Raw genomic sequence first — 24,186 nt, forward strand, 5'->3', positions numbered from 1 at the left:
CATGCCTATAGTCCTAGCTATTTGGGAGGCTGAGGCGAGGAGGATCGCTTGAGCCAGGGAGGCTGAGATTGTGGTGAGCTGAGATCATGCCACTGCACTCCAGCCTGGGTGACAGAGCAAGATCCTGTTTCAAAAAAAAAAAAAAAAGATTTTCAATGGCTACGTAAAGATGCTTCACCTTAATTTGTACATTGGATACAATGGGTTTGTTTCTGTCTTCAGTATTTAAAAATAACACTGTGAGAAATATCCTCATAATCAAATTTTGGTTAAAACCGCAGGTTATTGTCATAGGATACATTCCTCAATGGGCATTTACTTAGAAGAGGAGTGGTAAATTTCTTTTTCTTCTTCTTTTTCTTCTTCTCCCTTCTCCCGCCTTTTCCTGCTTTCTCCCACCTTCTTTCTTCTTCTTCCGTTGTTATTATTATTATTATTATTATTATTTGAGATGGAGTCTCACTCTATAACCCAGACTGCAGTGCAGTGGCATGATCTTGGCTTACTGCAACCTCCACCTTCCAGGTTCAAGCGATTCTACTGCCTCAGCCTCCTAGGTAGCTGGGACTACAGGCACGTGCCACCACACCTGGATAATTTTTTGTATTTTTAGTAGAGACGGGGTTTTCCCATGTTGGCCAGACTGGTCTCTCAAACTCCTGACCTCAGATGATCCACCCACCTCGGCCTCCCAAAGTACTGGGATTACAGGCGTGAGCGACCGTGCCCGGCCTATATTCTTGTTAGTAATGTATGAGCAGGCCATTTTACTTCACTGTCATTCATTATTGGAAGTGTATTATTTTTATATAGTTTTCAATTTAATAGAAAACATTATCTTAATTTTTATATTTAGACATTATTCATGTGATTGAATTACTTTTCACTTTTTTTCTTGCTATTTAATGTGTTTTTGTATTTAAATTGCCTTCCATTAGTTGTTTTTGTCAGGGCATGAATGGGGAAAGGAGTAGTGTGGATAAATACTATGCTTTTTATTTTTAAGGGGGGATGAAAATGTTAAGTTGTTTTAAGGACATTTGTCAGTTATCCTAAATTTAAAGAAACCTTTTTATCTCTTTAAAGGATTCATTTATTCATTAATTTATTTATTCCTTAGCATGACTATATGAAGGAAGAGGAAGGTTTTCCTGAAGATGAGGCGACTGAATCGGAAAAAAACTTTAAGTTTGGTAAAAGAGTTGGATGCCTTTCCGAAGGTTCCTGAGAGCTATGTAGAGACTTCAGCCAGTGGAGGTACAGGTGAGTATCAGTTAACATTAAAAGTTCTGTAGTAAGTACAACTTCTGCGTGATCCAGTCAACAACATATAGAAATGTAGCCATGAGGAAGAATTTATCAATGAATTCTGCAGTAACTTCGTAACTTGTCTGTCTTCACGCCACTCTCTTGGCTCTAATTCTTATTAATATTCTCTATAGCCTCCAACTCAGTGCCATCTGTGCCTTTGGCAGTGTTTATTAAAACATTAATACATTAAACCAATGTTACTGCTTTGCTGCCCTTTCCTAAATATGTGACCTTGAGGAAGTTATTCAAATCTGTCTGTCTTAGTTTCTTCCATGAAATAGGGATCATACTAGTATTTACCTCCTAGGGGTTACTATACTGTTAATATTTTCATAAAATGCTTAGACCCAGTGCCTGGTACAGATAAAAGTATCAGTTAAGTAAAATAAATAATGAAATATATAAGAAAAATGTGTGACTATAACAATATTCAGTATAATTTCTTTCCCTATGAAGAGCTAGTAAAATAATGTATTTCACTTAAGGTTGACATTTTATTTGGTAAAATGGGTAATAAGTTGCTTACTATTTCTGATCCACTTGTGATTAAGTTTTGTTAATGAAAATAGTGCAAGTTCTTGCAAAATCTATTTTAAGTATTTTGCCTTAGTATATAATAGATTTTCTTTTTGTCAGATCTTTTACTCAGTTCTGTGAATGAGGTGATATATTTAGGAGATTGCAAAGTAGAAGAGAGTTTTGTTAGCTATTTACAGATGTTATTTGAGTTTCTGGCACACAGATTATTGTGGTTTCTCAGGATCTAAGAAATTAGGCTACCTTTTTGTTTGTTTTAAATTGGGCTTATAGCCCAATTTATATACATTTATATACAAATTATATTTATAGACATGGATGCATTTTTAATAATGAAGCAACTGTTTTCAAATTTGTGCTATAAGGCATGCTTACTTTCATCATTTATCCTATCTGTGACACTGTTTTATATAAGAAATACAAATTTTGTCAACTCTACTTAGTGAGAGATGCCCTTAAAATTGGAGAAATAAAATGCTTTCTTAGTAATGCAAATGTTTATGTTCATATTTGTATATATTAAACCTTAACTTTTGAGCTGTATTAGAAAAAATGCATAATAAACATTTTGAATAAAAACTTTCTATAGTATGCATTCAAATGGAAGTTACATTATTAGGCTTTTTCTTTTGAAAATTTAATCTCACTTAAATTAGTTTCCTATTCTTTGCTTTTTTTTATTGTTTTAATTCTGTTTTTCTTTTGTTGTTGGATTTCCCAGTTTCTCTAATAGCATTTACAACTATGGCTTTATTAACCATAATGGAATTCTCAGTATATCAAGATACATGGATGAAGTATGAATACGAAGTAGACAAGGATTTTTCTAGGTAATCATTTTTTTTCTTCTTGGAATACCTTTAGATTCAAATTATTTTAAAAAGAGCATACCTTTTAAAAAAGAAAAAGTCTAACCTTCTAGATTTGGTTTGTTTTAGTTCTGAAGAAATAGTCCTGAAAAATTCTCATTAATTGCATGCATTAAGTGAAACCTTTTAGAATCATTTAAATATTGGTTGAATTCTAAAACTGAGGTTCTTTGATTTAGCATGCTTTGTTTCAAAAAGTTAGGGGAATATTTTTCCTTAGATATGTATATTGTGGAAATTGTTTAATATTTGAAACTGGTTGAAATACCTCACTGATCTGTGTGAGCTGGAAAATAAATTGTCTAAGGATACATCGTATACCCTTATGACTTGATGTCTATAAATTATACCTAAGCTAAATCTTTATGTAAATAAGATTACTTTTAAACTTTTGAAAATATAGTACCTTAATTATACACTTTTACACTTTACATCTATTCGTTTGTATTATTTGGATTTCTTCAATGGAATGAAGATAATAGGTTTATAATATTAAGATTGCACCAAATAGAAAGACACATTTAGTTTTCAATTACAATCCAGGTTTTCCATTTACATAATTTTAGGGAAGTTACTAAATCTGTACCTGTATATGCTTCAGTTTCCTTTTTTGTAAAGTACAGACAGCAATTATAGTATCTTCCTCAAGAGGTTTATGAGAATTAAACTAGTCAACATTTGTAAATTACTGTGTAACCTTGGGCAGGTCACACCACTGACTTCTTTTGGACTTTAGTTTCTTCATCTCTAATGTACTATTCAGGATAGTATTGGTTTTCAAAGAATTTGTTGTTGTTTTCAGCACCAATGCAATACTTCATTTTTTTCCAAATGAAGTCTTATGTATTACATAGTTCACCACATAAGCATGGTGGGATATGCAGAAGTTTGTCTACTTGGCCTACTCCTGGTTCCTATCTCCTGAGCCTAAACTCCTGGGTTATTTGGAGCACAGTTTGAACTCTAGATGACTTTAAGACTTCATGAAGGTCTAAAAATCTGTAATTCCTATTTTAAATCAGGTGAAAATTATTACACAGAAAAAAGTTATCATAGAAAGCACAGGACTGAATTTGATCATAGCCAGTCTATTATTCACAATGCTTCATTCTGGTATTCGAAAATTGCTTTGATCTAATCATTTGAAAATGAAAGGCCATGAAAAATTTTAAGCATCAGGTGATTTACTTTTGGTCGTTTGGTTGCATTTATCCTGAGTTACATAGACCTAGTTTCCAGTATGCCACTTTAATGGTGATGTGATCTTAAGCCAGGTATTTACACTACCGTGAACACCAGTGGTTTACTTGAAAAATCTGTGAAGCCATCCATTTATAGCTCCATGATATAGAATAAAGGAGATAATATTTGTAGAACATCTAGCATCGTGCTTAATATATGGTGTTTGATAAACAGAGAAGAAAGACAATTCCTAATTCTTGATTTTGAGAGTTTTACATGCTTAAAAGAACATTCTATCAAAAGTTTATGTAAATAGAGATTAAGAGGTTAAGACTTTGTCTGAGTTGCTTAGAGTTATTGATTATAGAGTTGCCATTATTAAAGGATACTGTGTTCAAAAACCTGTGAAGTCAGAAAGGCTTTTGGAATAAGGGCAAAATAGAACTTGTAATTTAAAGAGCCTTTGTTTTGGCCATGAGAAATGCAATTCAAGTTCTAATCGACATAATTTATTCTGCTTGAAATCCAAGTTTTTAATAGATCAGTTGATTTATATTTCTCATGTTTTGCTAATTAATTGATAGGTACTAATGTTTAATATTTTGTCTTTCAGCAAATTAAGAATTAATATAGATATTACTGTTGCCATGAAGTGTCAATGTAAGTACACCTTCAACTTGCTGAATCCACATGTAGGTTATGGTTCAAACAATTGCCAAGCAAAAATAAAAATCACTGGTTGTACTTTATTTTTCCTTTATAATATTTTAAAGTTTTACTGTGGTATTATTTAATAATGCAAATTGTTTTACTCCTCAGCTTATATTCTTCAAGTTTCTTTTCCATAAAGAGAAGAGATAAAACTTTCACATTAGTATAATTAAAAGAAAGTTGGAGGAAATGTTTGTGAATCAGCATTCTAGTTTATGTACATCCTTTCTGTCTTTTTTTGTTTGGAGTACTAGCTTTTATACCCATGTTTCACAAGCATATCCTTGTGTCACTGTTTCAGTTTACCACCTTTTATGTTTACTCTTGCGTTTAAAAATACAGATCCAGTTATTTTAAGTTAATGGTGATAGGTTACCCTTTTCTTTTTTCTTCACTGGACTCACTTGGTTATACTAGTAGAAGTGGGAAAATGCTAATATGCCAGATAGTGAATGTTTGAATCAATACTGTTTTCAAAAATAAGGATGCTTTTGCATGAAAAATATTTTATGAGTTACTGCTTAAAAATTACAGACCAAGAACTCAGAGAAAATTTTTACATTTTTAAAAGTATGAAATAATTTTACCCAATTAATTAGAGGTTATTTTCTGTGAGATTCTATCTCAGAACGACCTTGAATCTCTTTCTTTTCAATATGTTTTTCCTTATGTTAGTGGTTTTAAGAGATAAAAAAATACTTTATTTTTAAACTTGTAGTTAGTGGTAATTCTGAATATATGATTTCTGCCTTATTTTGGATGTTTAAATACTGTTAAATTTTAGCCTTTTCCGAATAAAATTTCCTATTTGTTGATTTGTAGCATTGCTTTACGATTTCTTTTAATCTCTAAAAATATTTCTTGGAATTAATATTTTGTTCAGCAGCCACTTAGTACTTGTGATTAGGTTCTTGCCGATATTTGCAAAGCTCTTCAATTCAGTGACGCTTATCCTTTTTAAATGAGATCTTGAATTATCTTTTTTTTTTTTACTGGGTAAGAAGTAGAAAAAACATTACATTTTGGAATAATCTCCACCAAAGCTATATAAGGCTACTGTTTTAGCTTTTGGACAAATATATCGGAAGTGATTCTACATAGTTGGTGAGGTTGTTTTTTTTTTTTTTGCTTGGTGAGTTTTCCGTTAGTTGGCTTAATTTGTTTATATTGAGGATGGTTTGCCTCCAAGCATAGAATGTAAAACTTCTAATTCTTTTTTGTATGCAGATGTTGGAGCAGATGTATTGGATTTAGCAGAAACAATGGTTGCATCTGCAGATGGTCTAGTTTATGAACCAGTAAGTTTGATTCACATGGTTTTTTGAAATACACGGGTTGAGGAATCGTACGCTTGAAGACAGATAGTTGCTTTTAGTTTTGTCTGAAATAGTTTTTAGTATAATTCTTTTATTTCAAAAGTAATCCATATTCTTTGTAATAAATTTAGGGGGAAAAACAGAAAAGTTATATTATATACCAAAATCTTGAGGTGACCATTACTAACATTTTGGATGTATTTTGGATGTGTCTAAAGTCTGTTTTATAACCTTTTTTAATATTTTTGTTATTACTTTCCAGTAGTTTCCTTTTCACTTTTCTTCTGGTTATTATAGTGATGAGTTTTTTTCTTTTTCTCTAGTAATTTGGAAACTTTTATGTCCTGTTTGTATTCTACTGTTACCAAATTTAAGTATTTAAAATATTTGAACTGTATTTCTCTTACAATCAAGAATAAGGCAGTATCTTTCTAAGAGGAGAAATGTCATGGGCATTACTACTTCCTTCCTCCTTTACGCCTCTATTTCCCTCAGCGTGTGAAATGCTGACATTTTCTTATTATCTTCAGAGCACAAGTTGAATATAACATCGTAGATTTATCAGAAAATATTGTCACATTTCAGTGGCAGATACAGTGATAACGAGTCATGATCAGAACTAGCCCTAAAGAAGCTTTCGAGAATAAGCATGAGGCCCTCAGCAGCTAAAAGTTGCTCTGTTGGCATGGTGGTACTTAAATTTACGCATGCATTCTTGAGTTCCTTTTCTTAATCATTGACAATTGTGAACTTTTCTTTTAGCAAATTTGCAAAGTGAAGAGTGAAGGTGAAGGAGGGGGAGTAGAAGTGACTGAATGTATTGGGTTAAAGGAAAGAAAATGAAGTCATTGGCCAGTTTTGATTATTGAATTAATTTTAGTTTACAGCTACAAACTTGATATGTGCCTTTTGACATATACATTTTAAATAGAAATTTCTACAGAAACAGTAACTTTGTTATTGCCACTCGGACTCTACTTTCTGACCCGTTTTCCCACTCAAAAAAATTGATTATGAAGTCATTTTTTATGAGCTTAGTTACCTTACAGATTCATATATGACAGCATATTACACTATTATCTGCTCATTTTGATCTAAGTGATTATTATTAGATATTTTAATATTTGTATTACATTTTATACTATCTTAAGAATACTTATTTAACTTTAACTTTGTTTTTTTTTTTAATTTTCTGCCATTATTACCTTATTTTTGTTTATCATTTTGAAGAGGGACTGTTTTTCAACTTTTAGTTTAGATTCATGGAGTACATGTGAAGGTTTGTTACCTGAGTATATTGTATAATGCTGAGGTTTTCAGGTTATGATTGATCCCATCACCCAGGTGCTGGGCATAATTACCAGTAGTTTTTCAACCCTTTTCCTTCTCCCTCCCTCCCCTCTCTAATAGTCCCCACTTTCTATTGTTGCCATTTTTATGTCTATGAGTACCCAGCGTTTAGCTCCCACTTATAAATGAGAACATATGGTGTATGGTTTTCTGTCCTGCCATTTATTTGCTTAGGATTATTGCCTCCAGCTGCATTCATGTCGCTGCAAAGGATAAAAGTTTCTTCTTTTTTATGGCTGCATAGTATTCCCTGGTGCATGTATACCACATTTTGTTTATCCCATGTACCACTGATGAGTACCTAGGTTGATTCCATGTATTTGCTATTGTGAATGGTGCTGCAATAAAGATCAGAGTGTATGTGTCTTTTGCATACAATGATTTATTTTCCTTTGAGTATATACCCAGTAATGGGATTGCTGGGTTAAATAATACTCTACGTTCTTTGAGAACTCTCCAAATTGCTTTCCACAGTGGCTGAACTAATTTCCATTTTTACCAGCAGTATATAAGTGTTCCCTTTTCTCCATAGCCTCTCCGACATTTTTTTTTTTTTTTTGACTTTTTAGTAATAGCCATTTTGACTGGTGTGAGATGGCCTCTTGTGGTTTTGATTTGCATTTCTCTTATGATTACTGATATGGAGCATTTCTTCATGTTTTTTGACCACTTGTATATCTTTTGAGAAGTGTGTGTTCATGTCCTTTGCTGACTTTTTAATGGGGTTGTTTTTTACATGTTCAATTATTTAAATTCCTTATAGATTCTGGATATTAGACCTTTATCAGATGCATAGTTTGTGAATATTTTCTCACATTCTGTAGGTTGTCTGTTTACTCTGTTTGTAGTTTTTGTTTTTGTTTTCTGTGCAGAAGCTCTTTAGTTTAATTAGCTCCCACTTTTCAATTTTTGTTTTTGTTGCAATTGCTTTTGGGGACATAGTCATAAATTCTTTCCCAAGGGTGATGCCCACAATGGTGTTTTCTAGGTTTTCTTCTAGGATTCTTATAGTTTAAGGTCATTTAAATCTTTACCCATCTTGAGTTAATTTTTGTATATGGTGAAAGATCTGGGCCCAGTTTCATTCTTCTGCATATGGCTAGCTAGCTCTCCCAGCACCATTTATTGAATAGAGAGTCCTTTCTCCATTGCTTATTTTTGTTGATTTTGTCAAAGATCAAATGGCTGCAGGTGTGCAGCTTGATTTCTGGATTCTCCATTCTGTTGAGGGGGGACTTTTTGAGATTTATTTTACGGCAAGAATGTGTAGGTATGTTTTATGGATTCTAGCATGACTGCCTGTATCTTCTGCTATTATCTTTTATTACCCATTTTCTCTGTTGCTCTGAACTGGGAAAATCCCTTTCACATGGGTTTTTCTATCCTATGAAATAAACCTATTTTGTGCTCTTTCTCAATTTGGTTTCATTTGTATGTTGTCTTGTATAAATTCATGAAAGTTTACAGCATATGAATATTAATTTAAAATGATTTAAGATGATAATAAAGGTTGCATCCTCATTTTTATGTTTCTTTTGGATGCTGAGAATTATTGTTTATGTATTATAATCTTGAATGTATCCTCTAAAAGTCACTTACACTGTTTCTCTAGCATTCTGTCCATATTCTAACTGTTGTGGTCATTCTCTTTTTTTTTTTCACATTTATGAGATGCCTGATTCTATCTTTTTTTTTTCCCCCTACATCTCTTATCTTTCTAGCTGGATTTTAAGCTCTTGAGAATCATTAATTTCATTCTTTCATCTTTGTAGTTCTCAAAATGTATTGCAAAATGCTTTGCAGGTTTTAGGCAATAGTGATATGTTAGAATTAAGCAGTTGGGACAGTATTGTTGACTGTTTTCATTGTAAACAGTTTCTGCCATCTCTTCCAGTAGTTTATGGAGCAGGAAAATTTTATTTAAATTGTTATAATTAAAAATTGTATCTTAATGAGAAAGTTAAGAACTTCAAAATATTTAATTGTATACTTTTCATCAGTAATACTTAAAGTGTTTAACAATGCTTTTAGGAAACTATTCATTCCTTTGTGCTAATTTATGTAAAAGTGTTTAAGAATTATTTTTAATATAAAATTATTACAAATATCATTTTAACTTAAAAATTTTTCACTCATTATTTTAATATGCACTCTGAATATTAAAAACCTAGCCCTGATAACTTCACTAGTTTATAAGCCATGATCATACAATATGCTATGATAGTTACTATTCTGCTATTTCTATTGCATTTAGTTACTATTTAAAGAGAAGAAGAATTTTTAAAAGGTGGGAAAGTAAGAAATCTGACAGAGCTGAATTTGTGTATTGGTTGTTACTTACTATCTGTGATTTTGGAAAGTTTGTAACTTTTTGAGCTCCTGCTTCCTCATGTGCAAAAAGGGAAGAGGAGTAACAAATTCACGAGGTGGTTAGGAAGGTTAAGTGAGATAATGAATTAGCACAGGGCCTACAAAGTAGTTTCTTTATACCTTTGTGCTAAGTAAACATTGTACAAAGAAGGTTATGGAATTCAAAGGAAAAATCATATAGTCGCCACTGTCAATCATTTTACTTATTCATTAGCTGGAGAGTAACTGCCAACAGCCTTATTGGTTTGCTGTGTTGTGTTTTTAGATGTTAGCATTTTCCTTATGTGCTATAATGTGAAAAAGTTTTGGTAGCATGCTTTAGGCAAATTCATCAGGAGGTGTAATCAAAGGAAACATCAGAAAGATTGGGACAATTTAACTTGAAGCATATGGTTATATAAAACTTAGACATGAGGCTTTCACAGTTACGGGAGAGGCAGGTTCCAGATTGATGTAATTAAATTAAAAAATCACAGAAGTAGAGCTGTGAACTAGGACTAGTAAAGTGGATTTTTTTTTTTTTTGAAACGGAGTTTGACTTTGTGTCCCAGACTGAGTGCATTGGCAAGATCTCTGCTCACTGCAACCTCCACCTCCCGGGTTCAAGCAATTCTCGTGCTTCAACCTCTTGAGTAGCTGGGATTACAGGTGCCTACCACCAGCTGATTTTTTGTATTTTAGTACAGACAGGGTTTTTTTGTATTTTAGTAGAGGCAGGGTTTCACCATGTTGCCCAGGCTGGTCTTGAACTCCTGAGCTCAGGCAATCCGCCTGTCTTGGCCTCCCAAAGTGTTAGAATTACAGGCTTGAGCCACCATGCCCGGCCGAAAAGTGGATTATTGTTGCAAAATTAAATTGTGGATATAGCTACTATGAGAAGTTTGCATATTTTTCTCTGACTCTACAAGTAGCCAAGTCTAACTTTGATCATGCCTAGATGAAATTTCTTAAGTAGTTCTTTGTTGATCAATGCATTTGGGAATTACTGTGCTATTTTTAAACTCATTTCAAAAATTGTTGATTTTATTATTGTATTTTACCAGCAAGAATTTGGGCTTTGGATGCTTGAATATAACTCTGTATTTTTCTACCCCAATACTTGTGTATTTCATGCTAGCATCATTTAAATGATTTTAAGCCCTAGGATACCATTTTGTACATATGATAAATTGTCAACTTGCATATATTCCTGTAAATTTCGATAACTGTAACAGGAAAATATTTGTGATTCGTAAAATTTCTTTATGCTATTTTTCAGTAAAGATAGCACATTAAAATTTTAATTTGACTTATAGAAGTTGAATGTAAACCATGAATACTTGTTTTTAACAACACTTAAGTTTATGTTTCCTGCTCAAAGAAAAAATTTTAAATTATGATGTAAAAGCCAAGAGAATTTGACAATGCTAGTGATTATGTTTTCTTTCATTTCAGACAGTATTTGATCTTTCACCACAGCAGAAAGAGTGGCAGAGGTAATAAGAGAACAAAGTATTGTGGTCCATAGAAATCTAAGTCATATTTTGTCTATTGTAAACTATTTATAGATTAACACATTTCTCTAGGGATTTCTTTGGATGAATTCTTAGCAGAATTTGGTATATAATATAATCCTTACAATTTCAAAAACCATCAGATCTTAAGAAAGTCATGCATAATCTTTTCTCTGGTAAACTTTGATTCATAAGTTTTAGTTTTTATTTAAAATGGTATCAACTATTTACATTTTTTGATTACAAAAGTAATATATGATCATTTTAAAAATTCAGTTTGAATAGAAATGATATAAAGCAAGATTGTCCAGACTGCGGTCCCACAGGAAGGCTTTGAATGTAGCTTAACACAAATTTGTAAACTTTTTTTTTTTTTGAGACAGAGTCTCACTCTGTTGCCCAGGCTGGAGTACAGTGGCGCAATCTTGGCTCACTGCAACCCCCACCTCACAGGTTGAAGCGATTCTCCTGCCTCAGCCTCCTGAGTAGCTGGCGCACACTACAGGCACACACCACCATGCCCAGCTAATTTTTTGTATTTTTAGTAGAGATAGGGTTTCACCATGTTGACTAGGCTGGTCTTGAACTCCTGAACTGAAGTGATCCACCCACGTTGGCCTCCCAGAGGGCTGGGATTACAGGCATGAGCCACTGTGCCCGGCCACAAATTTGTAAAATTTCTGAAAAAGTTGTGAGATTTTTTTGTGATTTTTTTTTTTTTTAACTGATCAGCTATAGTTAGTGTGTTTTATGCATGGCCCAAGATAATTCTTCTTACAATGTGGCCCAGGGAAGCCAAAAGATTGGGCACCCAGATACAAAGTAAATGTAAAAGCCCCCTTCTCTTTCTGTAAACTAATGCCACTGACTAGCAGTAATAACCAGTAAGTTTCTTGGGTAGCCTTCTAGACAGACATTTTCTGTGTATGTATATAATATGTGTATTATATATATTTCTGTGTATATATATACAAAATTATGATAATTCTTACATATAATCTATATAATATATAGTACATAATTTTATATATAGTTCTTATATATCATATATAATATGAGTATATTATATATTTTATAATATATAAAAGTTTATATGTTCATTATATATTTTATAATATATCATATTTATATATTTTTATAATGTGTTATATTTAAAAACATATAATTATTTCTATACAGAAATATATATACAGAAATAAGTTGCTTTTTTCCACCTAACATGATATTTTGGATTCATTTCTATATATATAATGGTCTATTTTATGGATAGATTGTAGTTTATTTAATTGGATCCTTACTGATGCGTATTTAGATTGCTTTCAGAATTCTAATATTAAAAACAATACTCAATGAACATTCTTGAACCTAATTCTGTACATGTTTGTGTGTGTGTGTATTTCTAGAAATAGAATTTCTTTCTCTGAGGATATTTAACATTTTGATAGTGCCTATATCCTCCCAAATTATTATTTCACTTATACTCCAAAAGGCTATATTAGAGTACTTGTTTCTGTACAACCTCACCAACAACAGGAATGCCTAGAATTTTTTTAAATGTATGCCAGTTTGATGGGTGAAAATTGGTACTATGCTTTTATTAATTAACATTTCTTTATGAATCAATTGACTGTGAGGTTTTTTTCCTTATTTGTATTTTTTTTGTGAAAATGTTTGCCTATGTGCCTATTTTGCTTGGTTAGTTTTCTTAGAAGAATTATTTTTAAATTAAAGAAAATAGTACTTTGTTATAAGTGCTTCCGTCTCCCACCCCCATATATTGCTTTTTATTTTCTAGGTTATGTCTTGCACTTATAAAGGCTTTATATAGTTTAAGATTATTCCAAAAAATTTTTCTTTACCCTTTTTTTTTTTCCTAGTCCCTAAGTATATTCCAAGGGTCTTTCTCTTTTAATTTCCAGTTTCACCACTTGAATGTGGGTGAACAAAAGCACTGAATATTAGCTGTCTCTGGGCTCTTAGAATTTTTAGTAGAAAGCCATCCACAGATGAAATACTTTACTTTGATCCAGAAACATTAAAGTGAGATTTCTCCTTTCATTTAGAATTTTTTTCAATGCTCGAAACTAGTAATAAGTGGGAGAAGAGATTGTATTTTTACTATTAAGATGATATAAATTTGCCATCATAGTAGTTTTCTGCATACTTTCATGTGTGGAATATAGGCTGGGATATTTATTGGCACAGTGAAGGCAGAAATTTTTTTCATAAACACACATAATATATACATACATATACACGTATGTATAGTTTGTTGTCATCAAACCCCTTGATCACTGCCATGCTTCAAAAGTTGATATCTCGAATTACAAGACACAAAAAAAGTGAAGATTTCCATTTCTGCTGGCATTGAATCCAAAGATTCAATGTCAAAGATTCAATGTCTTTAAATGTCTGAATCTGAAGATGGGATCTGGCTTCTTGAAGCATCCTAGATTATCACGTTCTGATTCTAAACATTATTGAATAGCTCTTGAATGGCCTAGAGATACCCAAGGTAGATATCTTCCTAACTAATGTGCATACCAAAATGTTCTTTACTTCTAGAATTTTCTAAGAGATTTAAATTATCTCTCAGTTGGTGTCCTATAATACTTTCCTAAAATATTTAGGATCACAATTAATCTCTCTTTAACTGTAAATTTCAAACCCTGAACAGAACCTTTCTGGTTTCTACTTTTTATGTCGAGATTTCAGATTCATTTTATTCCAAACTATACAGTATAAATATGAGTTGTTATTTTACATAGGCCTGTTATACTAATTTTCTAGATAGATGATGCATAAGTTTTTAATCTTCTGCTTGCACATCTAGAAAGTACTTATTTTATCATTATGGTGGGATGGTAAAGTATTATGAGATTCACATTTGCTTTCTTTTTGTGAGTACCTATGTTTATAACTTTTTTCCAAGTTACATGTATGTATTTTTCTTTTAGAGTAGTTAGGCTCACAGCAAAATTGAGCAGAAAGTAGTGTTCCTATATACCCGTCCCGCTACAGGTTCCCCCATTATCAACAACTTGCATCAGATTGGATATAGTTGTTATAATCAGTGAACCTATGTTGACACATCATCATCACCATAGTTTACATTAGAGTTCGTTCTTGGTGTTGAACGTACATTCTGTGAGTTCTGACAAATGTATAATGACATGTATCTACCATACTGCCATACAGAATGATTTCACTGCTGTAAAAATTATCTGTGCTCTGCCTATTTATTCTTCCCTTCCCACTGTGTATAACATTTGTACTTACCAAGTTTGAACTTTACTACAGATGATTTGGAATATTAGTTATTTGAAGAAATAGAATTAAAAGAGATAAAATAGGACTACATCTAATGACACAAAGTTATTGCTGAAAATTGTAGGAGTTAACATGGCTCAATGGTAGAAGTATTGTAGAGAGAAAAATTTTTGTAATGAAAATCAGTTACTTGTGGTATGAGTTTATACTGAGTAATGTACCACTTCAAGTCCATCAAGTCCATTGTGTAGCCCCTTATTTGTCCTACTCTTTGTATCTACAATATTTCATTCAGTGTCTGACAAAGATAAGAATTTTGTTAATTGTGCATGTATGCATGAAAGATGAATTGAGATACTTAAGTGAGTAGAAGCCCTACTTTGGTGGTCCTGACGGCACATCTATTACTGATGGAATCAAACAAGCTTATGGAGCTCAGCTATTAGACCTCTTAGCCACCCTGCCTCACTTGCTTTCAAGGAAATGACCAAAGAAAACTTGGTATGTTATTTTAGAATATGAAATCCTGTAATAATAAATGTATGATTTAACTAAGTCAGCTAAACATTGTCATTTTTGAATAAGTGTCAGCTCTCTTTGTGTACCTTTCTGTAGTTCTAAATTATTGCTTCTTATTTAGGATGCTGCAGCTGATTCAGAGTAGGCTACAAGAAGAGCATTCACTTCAAGATGTGATATTTAAAAGTGCTTTTAAAAGTGCATCAACAGCTCTTCCACCAAGGTGAGATCTGTATTTTAAATGTGCAACTGTTTATTATGAATTTACTTTGACATAGTTAAAACTAAAGTGTTGGTTTAGTTTTCTGAATCTTATTTTTCTTAGGAAGGGAAAATAGAATCATTCTGTACTATAAAGATGCCTTTTGCTCTTAAATTTATAGCCTGTGATTTTGATCAGAATTATCACAAATATTTATTTGCATTTAATTTTCTTTTTTATGCTTGGTATACCCCCACATAAAATTATATTGAGTTTTAAGAAAAATTAGTTTCATTTACTATTTTGAGGATATATAAGCTTTGGTTAGAAATTTTGTTTTATTTCCCGTTTTTGTATTTTAATTAAAGATTAGAGGCTTGGCGCAGTGGCTCACGTCTGTAATCCCAGCACTTTTGGAGGCCAAGGTGGGCGGATCATTTGAGGTCAGGAGTTCGAGACCAGCCTGACCAACATGGTGAAACTCCGTCCCTACTAAAAATACAAAAAAATTAGCTGGGTGTGGTGGGTGCATGTATGCAGTCCCAGCTACTTGGGAGGCTGAGGCAGGAGAATAGCTTGAACCCAGGAGGCGGAGGTTACAGTGAGCCAAGATTGCACCACTACACTCCAGCCTGGGTAGCAGAGCAAGACTGTGTCTCAAAAGAAAAAAAAAAGATTCGTGGATATTTGGAAGTGCTATAATCATAAACATAATAAAAATATACAAGATTTTACATTTGCTTAGGAAGAAAATGTCACTGTCTCTTTGAATTTAGGTGGCATGCCTTTCCTTTACCTCAATCATGTTTCTGCCCTCCCTCCCTCTCCCTGCTACAGTACCAGAAATAAATGAAAAAAATATGTCTTTTTGGACTAATGATTTTGTTTTAGTCTTCTGTCACTGGACTTAGTCCTCTGGTTAGGGTTGAAGAACCATGGAATTTCAAATTTATGTAAATGTAATAGATATTAAATACTTTTTTCCCATTTTATAGATGTATAATTTTTATAAATGTCTAGACTTCAGGAAACTATTCCATTTTTAACATTTAGAATATTACCTAAAAAATGATCTTTAGGGATTTTTTTTCTATACACATTTTTCTCATCATAAAATGGTAACTATATTGAATGTGCTTTAAATAATATATCTTATTTTAACAGAGAAGATGATTCATCACAGTCTCCAGATGCATGCAGAATTCATGGCCATCTATATGTCAATAAAGTAGCAGGGAATTTTCACATAACAGTGGGCAAGTATGTTCTTTTCACTTACTGAAAATACTTTAGACAAAGTTGGAGCTTGGTTAAAAGTAAATTCTGGCCGGTGGCTCACGCCTGTAATCCCAGCACTTTGGGAGGCTGAGGCGGGTGGATCACCTGAGGTCAGGAGTTCAAGAACTGCCTTCCCAACATGTCAAAACCTCATCTCTACTAAAAATACAAAAAATTAGCTGGATGTGGTGGCAGGCACCTGTAATCCCAGATACTCGAGAGGCTGAGGCAGGAGAATCACTTGAACCCAGGAGGCGGAGGTTGTAGTGAGCCGAGATCGCGCCACTGCACTACAGCCTGGGCGACGAGCAAAACTCTGTATCCAAAAAAAAAAAAAAGTAAATACTTTGCTAATCAAATAAATACAGCTAATTACTAAAGGCTTGCTTAAAATATTGTGTACCTGTATTTTTAATGTCTTGAGATTGTTGTCTGGGGCTTTAGTCTCAGGATAGAGAAGACTACTAACTTTAAAAACTACTTCAAAACAAAAGTAAAACAGTCATCTCATGTTTTGTATATTAAAGTAACTGAACTGTAGGTAAATATCAATTACAACCTTCTACTTGCCAGGTTTTAGTGGCCAGAGAGCTCTTACCTAGACATTTCATTAATTTGTTCATTTTTTTTGGTATGGTATTAGGTTTTTGTCTTAACGTTTTGGTGGTCCTCATCAAAATGTAATTCCTGACTAATCCTAGATAAGTGTTTTGATAAAGTTAGAAATTAGCAGTGTCTAGAATAAAGTTAAATTAGGTAAAAGTTAAGGAAAAATACGAGCAGCACTCAGCACAGAAATTGTCATAAACACTTGTGAAATTTTTGAATGAATAAATAGATCCATCCATCTTTCCCTCCCTTCTTTTCCATATAGAGTGCTGAACTGAACAATTCTTTATTGTACAAGACATTTTTTGAGTACTTGCTATGTGCAAAGTACTGTGCTAGAAACTAAGGATAAACAGTGAAGAAAAAAATAAAGGGTTTTTGCCCTTTTTAATTTATTTTATTCCAAACTACACAGTATAAATATGACTTGTTTTTTTAAATAGGCCTGACATTCTATAAGAAAATCCACACTTAAGCAGTGAATACATTAATAATTATTTAATTATAGTTGTATTGAGCCTGTAAAGGAGAAGTATGGCTGATAAGAGACTATTTAACAAGGTATTAAACTTACACTGCAAGTCAGTGGAGACTTTATTGAGGAAGACCTTTGAACACTAGGAGAAGAGGAGGAATTTAATATATAAAGGAGGGAAGGGCATACAGCAGGAAAGAGCATGGCTGGAAGTTTATAAAATACATATAGAGATAACATTAGATTTCTATGAAAAAGTATTTCAGTATTTACAATACTCAGATCAAACATTTGTTTTTTTCTTCATTATCTCTTGAAATTTATGTTTTGTTGTTTTGTTACCATTACCCGTCTCCAACCCAACCTGTTGCTGGGAACCTTGGAATGTCTTGAAATCTTAGCTTAAAGAAATTTAGCAGATTTTATTGCACCTTTGGATACAAACAATATTCTAGTCCACAACCAACTCAAAGAGGGAAATTTTGACAAATATTATAATCAGACTCTATATTATGTCCCTTTTTAAAATTTGTTTTTGGTCTTTTCACAATTTCACTTTCCTTCCCAGGTGGTAACTCACACTATCAGAGAGGCCAAATAGAAAAGCATTTGGTTCATATCTTGTCATCTCAAGGATATCCTGTAAACCCACTCCTAATTTTTAGTGTTACATTTGTCAAGTTCAATATTGATCTTTTTGAAGGTCTCATATTACCTCTCAGACACAATGTCAGTCTCAACTGTAATTTAAAAGAGTAATAAAAGGAACATAATTTGTAACACAATATGTATTTCAATATGCTTGAGCGTGAATACACTAGAAGACATAATGAAGTAGGCAGATGCTTGCCACTTATATGTAGAATTTTTAAGTGTATAATTGCTACAAATGCAGACTGAAACAGATGTATTGGCTACTCAGATATCATGAGTGACATTTCCGTTGATGAGATTATATTCAGAAATAGGAATACCTCTTTGTAATATTAAACAAAACAGAATATAAGCTTCCCTTAGTTTTCTGGGAAATTTAGTGTATATTAAAACTACAACTTTATATAGCTAATTGGGGTTCAGTTCTAGACTCAGATTATTATAATAGGCTTTTCATGTACATGAGTATCTCTTAGAGCATTTGAAAGTCAGGCAAAACCTGGAATGATTCTTTTTTGTGTGAGACTGTCAATTTCATTGCAGGATGCCTTGTTTCTGTGGCTGTTGTCCAGTAAATCCCAATAGCAACCCCTTCCCAATAATTCTGACAACTCAAAATGCCTCTCTTCACCCCCCACCAATTTTCAGAACAACTTTTCCTCCACTGAAAGTCATTCAGGCTAGATTCTTGTCTGATAGGGTAGAAAATATCCCAGAAAAGAAACAGGTAAATTCTGAATATCCATCCTCCCTATGCAGAGTTTTAACAAGTGTCAGATAACTACAGTCATCTGTACTAGGGTGATTTAATTTGATTTTTAAATTTAATTTTTTGAAGAAGATGCTCACTTATGCTGTTACTTCATAAAATGAATACACCTGTTAACAAAAAAAAAAAAGAAGAAGGAAATATTATTTAAAACAGCTCTCTATTCCTCTCAGAGTAAAATCCTAGGTGGTGAGAGAGATCATTGAAGTAAAATGTATAGGTTGAGCATCCCTTATCTGAAAATCTGAAATTCAAAATGCTCCAAATTTGGAGCATTCAGAATACTCCAAATTTGAGCATTGTCAACACGATCCTCAAAGGAAATGCTTAAGAGTGTTTCAGATTTCAGGTTAGGGAGGCCTCCCTGGCAAATAAAATGTACATATTCTAAAATCTAAAATTTGAAACTTCTGATCCCAAGCATTTTGGATAAGGGATATTCAGCGTGTAGTATTGTAATTTGGTTATTCAGAAAAACTTTGTTGTTTGTTTGAAAATAATAGTAGGAACACTGTTAGACTGACAATATGATTGGAGCTAGGAATAATTTATGACAGTAGACTTTCTTTTTAGTAGTAAGCTTGAGGTAATACACTTGACTGTGAACACAGAAGAATTTACGAGACCAAACTACCAATCATTCCAGTGCATCAGGAAATGCTTTATTGAGCAAGGTTTTAGTATACTTTATATTGAATGTCAGTTAATACATTTCCCTAATCATTGTATTGCCTTTTTTAAAGTGCCTGGTGTTTTGCTAGGTAACACATAGAACAAATTAAACAATGTTTAGACCTACTAGGGCATATTCTGAAACTTGACAATGGTGACAGACAGTTAATTGGTTATAAAGAAAGAAGGCTCCTTTATGGAGAGTTTCTGTTTTCAGTTTTTTAGTTAATTGCTAGAATTAGTAACTGGGTAAGGCAGGATTGTGATAAAGGAGATCTTCAAGGTGATTTTTTAATTTTTTTTAACCAGGAACAGGGAAGGATAGTACTTATTTGTAGAAGTGTAAAGGTGCTAAAAGAACAGGTTAAATTTGAAAGATAACAGTGTATAACAGAACAAAGGTTTACTTCAGTGGTAGGCAAACTACAGTTTATATACCAAATCCAGCCTACTACCTGTTTTTGTATGGTTCATGAGCTAAGAAGGGCTTTTAAATTTTGTTTATTTATTTGTTTGTTTATTTTTTTGAGACAGAGTCTCGCTCTGTTGCTCATGCTGGAGTACAGTGACGTGATCTAGGCTCACTGCAATCTCTGCCTCCCAGGTTCAAGTGATTCTCCTGCCTCAGCCTCCTGAGTAGCTGGGATTACAGGTAGCCCACCACCACGCCCGGCTAATTTTTGTATTTTTAGTAGAGACAGGGTTTCACCATGTTGGCCAGGCTGGTCTCGAACTCCTGACCTCAGGTGATCCACTCACCTTGGCCTCCCAAAGTGCTAGGATTACAGGTGTGAGCCACCTTGCCCAGCCATGGTTTTTACATTTTTAAATATTTGAAAATAAATCAGAAGGGGAGTAATATAATACATGAGAAATATATGAAATTTAAATTCGTGTCCAAAAATAAAGTTTTATTGGCATATAGCCATGCTCATTTGTTTATATATGGCTGCTTTTGTATTACAGTACCACAGTTGAGTAATTCTGGCAGAGACCGTATATGACTCTCTCATTACTTTGTACTTTGGTGTACTATGAATTGTAGTGATGCAGTTATAATTTGACAGCATTAAAAGTGCTGTGTGTATTCCTGTCCTGCAACATTTTATTTATTTATTGTATTACTATGTTAAAAAAAAGAAATATGGACTTCAAATGTTGCATTTTTAAAGCACAGTGTACCATGGATTATTTGATCAAATTTGGCTGCAGAACATCCTGCGTATTAAGCAATGACACTATTTAATTGTGCTAAAAAGAATACAGTATCTGTTGATGGTGCCAGATTGAGCATTCATCACAATATTACCAACCTATAAAAAAGCAATGATCAGAAAAATTAGAAAATTAAAAATGGAATATCCAAACACTGTAGAATTTTATCATAAAACGTGAAAATGAAGCTGTAATCTTTAAGTGCCTCATTGTTTAGCAAGTAAGGAAAGCCATCCAAGTATTGATAAGTCTGTGAAGCAATGTTTGACTGCCAAAGCTAAAGAAATGACTCCAGAAAAAATAAATTTGCTTTAGACAATCAGATGACTAGCCTTCTTCAAGAAGAGTGTTCCGGTAGATGAGGACATTGAGAGCAGTATCTAATAGGCAGTTAAAAAACAAGCCAGGAGATTTTGAGTAGTTCCTAAACTCTTGATGAGTGGACAGATGTTACTAGAACTGCTTATTGTTTATTCGAGGAATCAATGCTGAATTTGAAGTGATTGCAGAATTAGTATCTATGAATCGCCTGCTTTCAACAAAAACTATAGGCAAGAATATTTTTATAGAAGTTGAGAGAACACAAATTCAGTACATCCTAAAGTGGAATCTGGTATATGTTACAAATGTATTATAACTGATGGTGGTGTGTGGAGCAGAAAAAGGCTTACTTGAATGCATTTCAAACCTTGTGAAAATGTAGTGTTTAATGCCTATTGTTATGCATTGTATCATCAGTAGTACTTTGCAGAAAATATTTGAATTGATTTTGTATTTTAAACTGGTGTGTCAGTGGTAAACTTCATTTGCTCTCCTGAACCTAAATATTGACATTTCCATGGTTTTTTTTTGGTCAGATATAAAAACTGAATATTCCATCTTGCTCTACTACATAGCAGTTTGATGGCTTAGCAGTATATTTTTTGAGCTCAGTGCCAAGATTGATTTTTTTCTGAGTGAGAGAACTTCCATCAGTTACAATTATTGAGCAATGAATATTTTTGGAAATTAAGTTTCATGCAGACTTAATAATGTTTAATGAATTTAGCCTAAAAGTATAAGGCAAAACCAATGTTTATGAAATTTATATTGTAGTAAAGTTGTTTCAATGACTAGTGATTTTGAGTGGTTTCTTTTAATTTTCATGCCTTGATAGCATTTGCTGTCAAAAGTTAAAGCAAGGATCTGGACTCATTCTCATACTTGAATATATTTTCTGACCTTTCAAACTATAGTTCCAGAACTTCAGACATTGATGCAAATACAAAGGAAATTTCCATGTTTCAAATTCATTTCACTGCGCAATTGAAATTTTGCTTTAATTTAGATTGGAAGTTATTAATCTGCAATATAATAACATGTTTATAAGTAAATAAGTATTAGGAGAATAATCTACTGGAATTCTATAAATGTCTTTCAAGCAATGAATATGCTCAACACATACTCGTGGATTAATATTTTCAAAGATGAAATATTTAAAATTTCATTACAGATCATCATCATCAGATAAAGATTAATGGTCAGTTTTGAAAATAGGGAACATTCCAAACCCCAATTAAACAAAGTGTAATCTCCCTGCAAAACAGTTGTATTACAAAAAAAAGGACTCATTACTATTATATCAATGAAAAGTTTGTGAAAATTTGCTTTTTCTCATTATGTAACTACATAATATACTTGATTTTGCATCATGGTCCACAAAGCCTAAAGTATTTACTATCTGGCTCTTTGCCAAAAATGTTTGCCAACCTCCAGCAGTTTATTGCATCGCTGAGATGAGTAGACTTGTCTGCTCAGTCAATAGGCCAAATGCATTCTTATGTTATTTTGTACTAAGAAAAATTATATAACTTAGGGAAGATCCAGTTTCTGATTTTAATTAATTATACATATAAATGGTACTACTTTAATAATTGTTTTTTCTCCTTTCAGGGCAATTCCACATCCTCGTGGTCATGCACATTTGGCAGCACTTGTCAACCATGAATGTAAGCAGATTCTGACTTTTTTTCAGTAAAGATGTACTTGAAAAAATATTATTTTTAAAAGTACAGATATAGTGTAGTTGAAAGTGAGCTGTTTTGAAAACATATTCATCCAAAGGAAAAAATAAATTTTTAAATTGATTTACTTTAATCTGCATTTGTATTTGGTCATGGCTCAGAGTTGCTGAGGTTAGGGAGGAAAGCCTAGTGTACTTTCTATAACTTTGTACACATTTCTGCTAATTTTTAGGGATAAAGAAAATAATATATTTGCAGTTTATTTCAATTTGCAAATTGAAATATGGATGTATAGACATGTATAAAGTATTCAGGTTAGTTTGGTATCATGATTGTCTTAAGACTTAAGTTCTTAAAGTCTGCTTTAGAGGACAAAACAAGTAATGGATTCCACAGAAAATTAGTTTGGTCACATTTAGCAATAGTGTATTAAAAATATATCTGATCAGTTTTATTATATGGCCACATGGACATCATTCCAATTCTAACAATACCGTCCTGTTAACTATATGATGATTTGGAAAAGGAAAGATGTATATTTTTGGCTTTCATTATATATTAATATTTTCTAGACGTTAAATTGTATATAATTATTAAATTTGAGATATAGCATTTTGTCAGAATTTATTTTATACATTTAATTCGCATATATTTACATTTATTTTTCTCAAAGTAATGTGGCTTAAAATACTGTATTATTATCCTTGAAGATTTTAAACATTTTCATTTGAGAATAGATAAGGATGTAAACCAGTCTGTACCAAGTAATTTTGAATAATATAATTTCTCTGCTAAGTTGTTTTTATTTTTTGCCTTTTAGCTTACAATTTTTCTCATAGAATAGATCATTTGTCTTTTGGAGAGCTTGTTCCAGCAATTATTAATCCCTTAGATGGAACTGAAAAAATTGCTATAGATCGTAAGTATTTAATAATTACTGTTGGATTTTACATGTAGAAAATTTTGCTTATAACCTGAATATTAATACATTTTTAATGTCTTCCTAACTACTGTGTAAAGATAATCTTTAAGTGGTTGGTGAGTGAGATGTATGTGAAGAGAATTTGTCTTAGTAGTGGATGAAATTTGAATATTCAAAAATGAGCCATAGAACAGAATAAAGAAATTCAAGTTAAAAGATGAGGGAGTTAAAAGGCAGAAGGAGTTCAGTTTAAACAGTAGAAATAGATGAAAGGTTAATACATTAACAGGGCATAACTGCACTTTTTTGTATTCACCAAAGAATGAGAACGAAAAAAAGGTTCAACATTATGAGAAGAATTTTCTTCTTTGTATAATATAGGTTCAAAGTTTTAAAATGCATATATGTCATTTCAGAAACCTCTCTGGAGAATTTTACAAACACCAGAAACCTAGTTAT

General features: G+C 32.5%; 1 protein-coding gene across 2 annotated transcripts in view; it reads left to right on the plus strand.

Moving 5' to 3' along the window:
* Positions 1–24,186, plus strand: part of ERGIC2 (ERGIC and golgi 2) — a 45,008-nt gene that overhangs the window by 12,872 nt on the left and 7,950 nt on the right. For both annotated transcript variants that reach the window (XM_016923722.4, XM_016923723.4), the window contains exons 2-10: positions 1,121–1,263; positions 2,570–2,678; positions 4,513–4,559; positions 5,838–5,908; positions 11,081–11,121; positions 15,050–15,151; positions 16,295–16,390; positions 22,735–22,790; positions 23,626–23,724. In XM_016923722.4, the coding sequence (XP_016779211.1) occupies positions 1,158–1,263; positions 2,570–2,678; positions 4,513–4,559; positions 5,838–5,908; positions 11,081–11,121; positions 15,050–15,151; positions 16,295–16,390; positions 22,735–22,790; positions 23,626–23,724 (727 nt within the window). In that variant the 5' untranslated portion in view covers positions 1,121–1,157. The remainder of the gene's footprint in view (positions 1–1,120; positions 1,264–2,569; positions 2,679–4,512; positions 4,560–5,837; positions 5,909–11,080; positions 11,122–15,049; positions 15,152–16,294; positions 16,391–22,734; positions 22,791–23,625; positions 23,725–24,186) is intronic.

The sequence above is a fragment of the Pan troglodytes genome, chromosome 10, assembly GCF_028858775.2.
Source record: "Pan troglodytes isolate AG18354 chromosome 10, NHGRI_mPanTro3-v2.0_pri, whole genome shotgun sequence".
Classification (NCBI taxonomy): Eukaryota; Metazoa; Chordata; class Mammalia; order Primates; family Hominidae; genus Pan; species Pan troglodytes.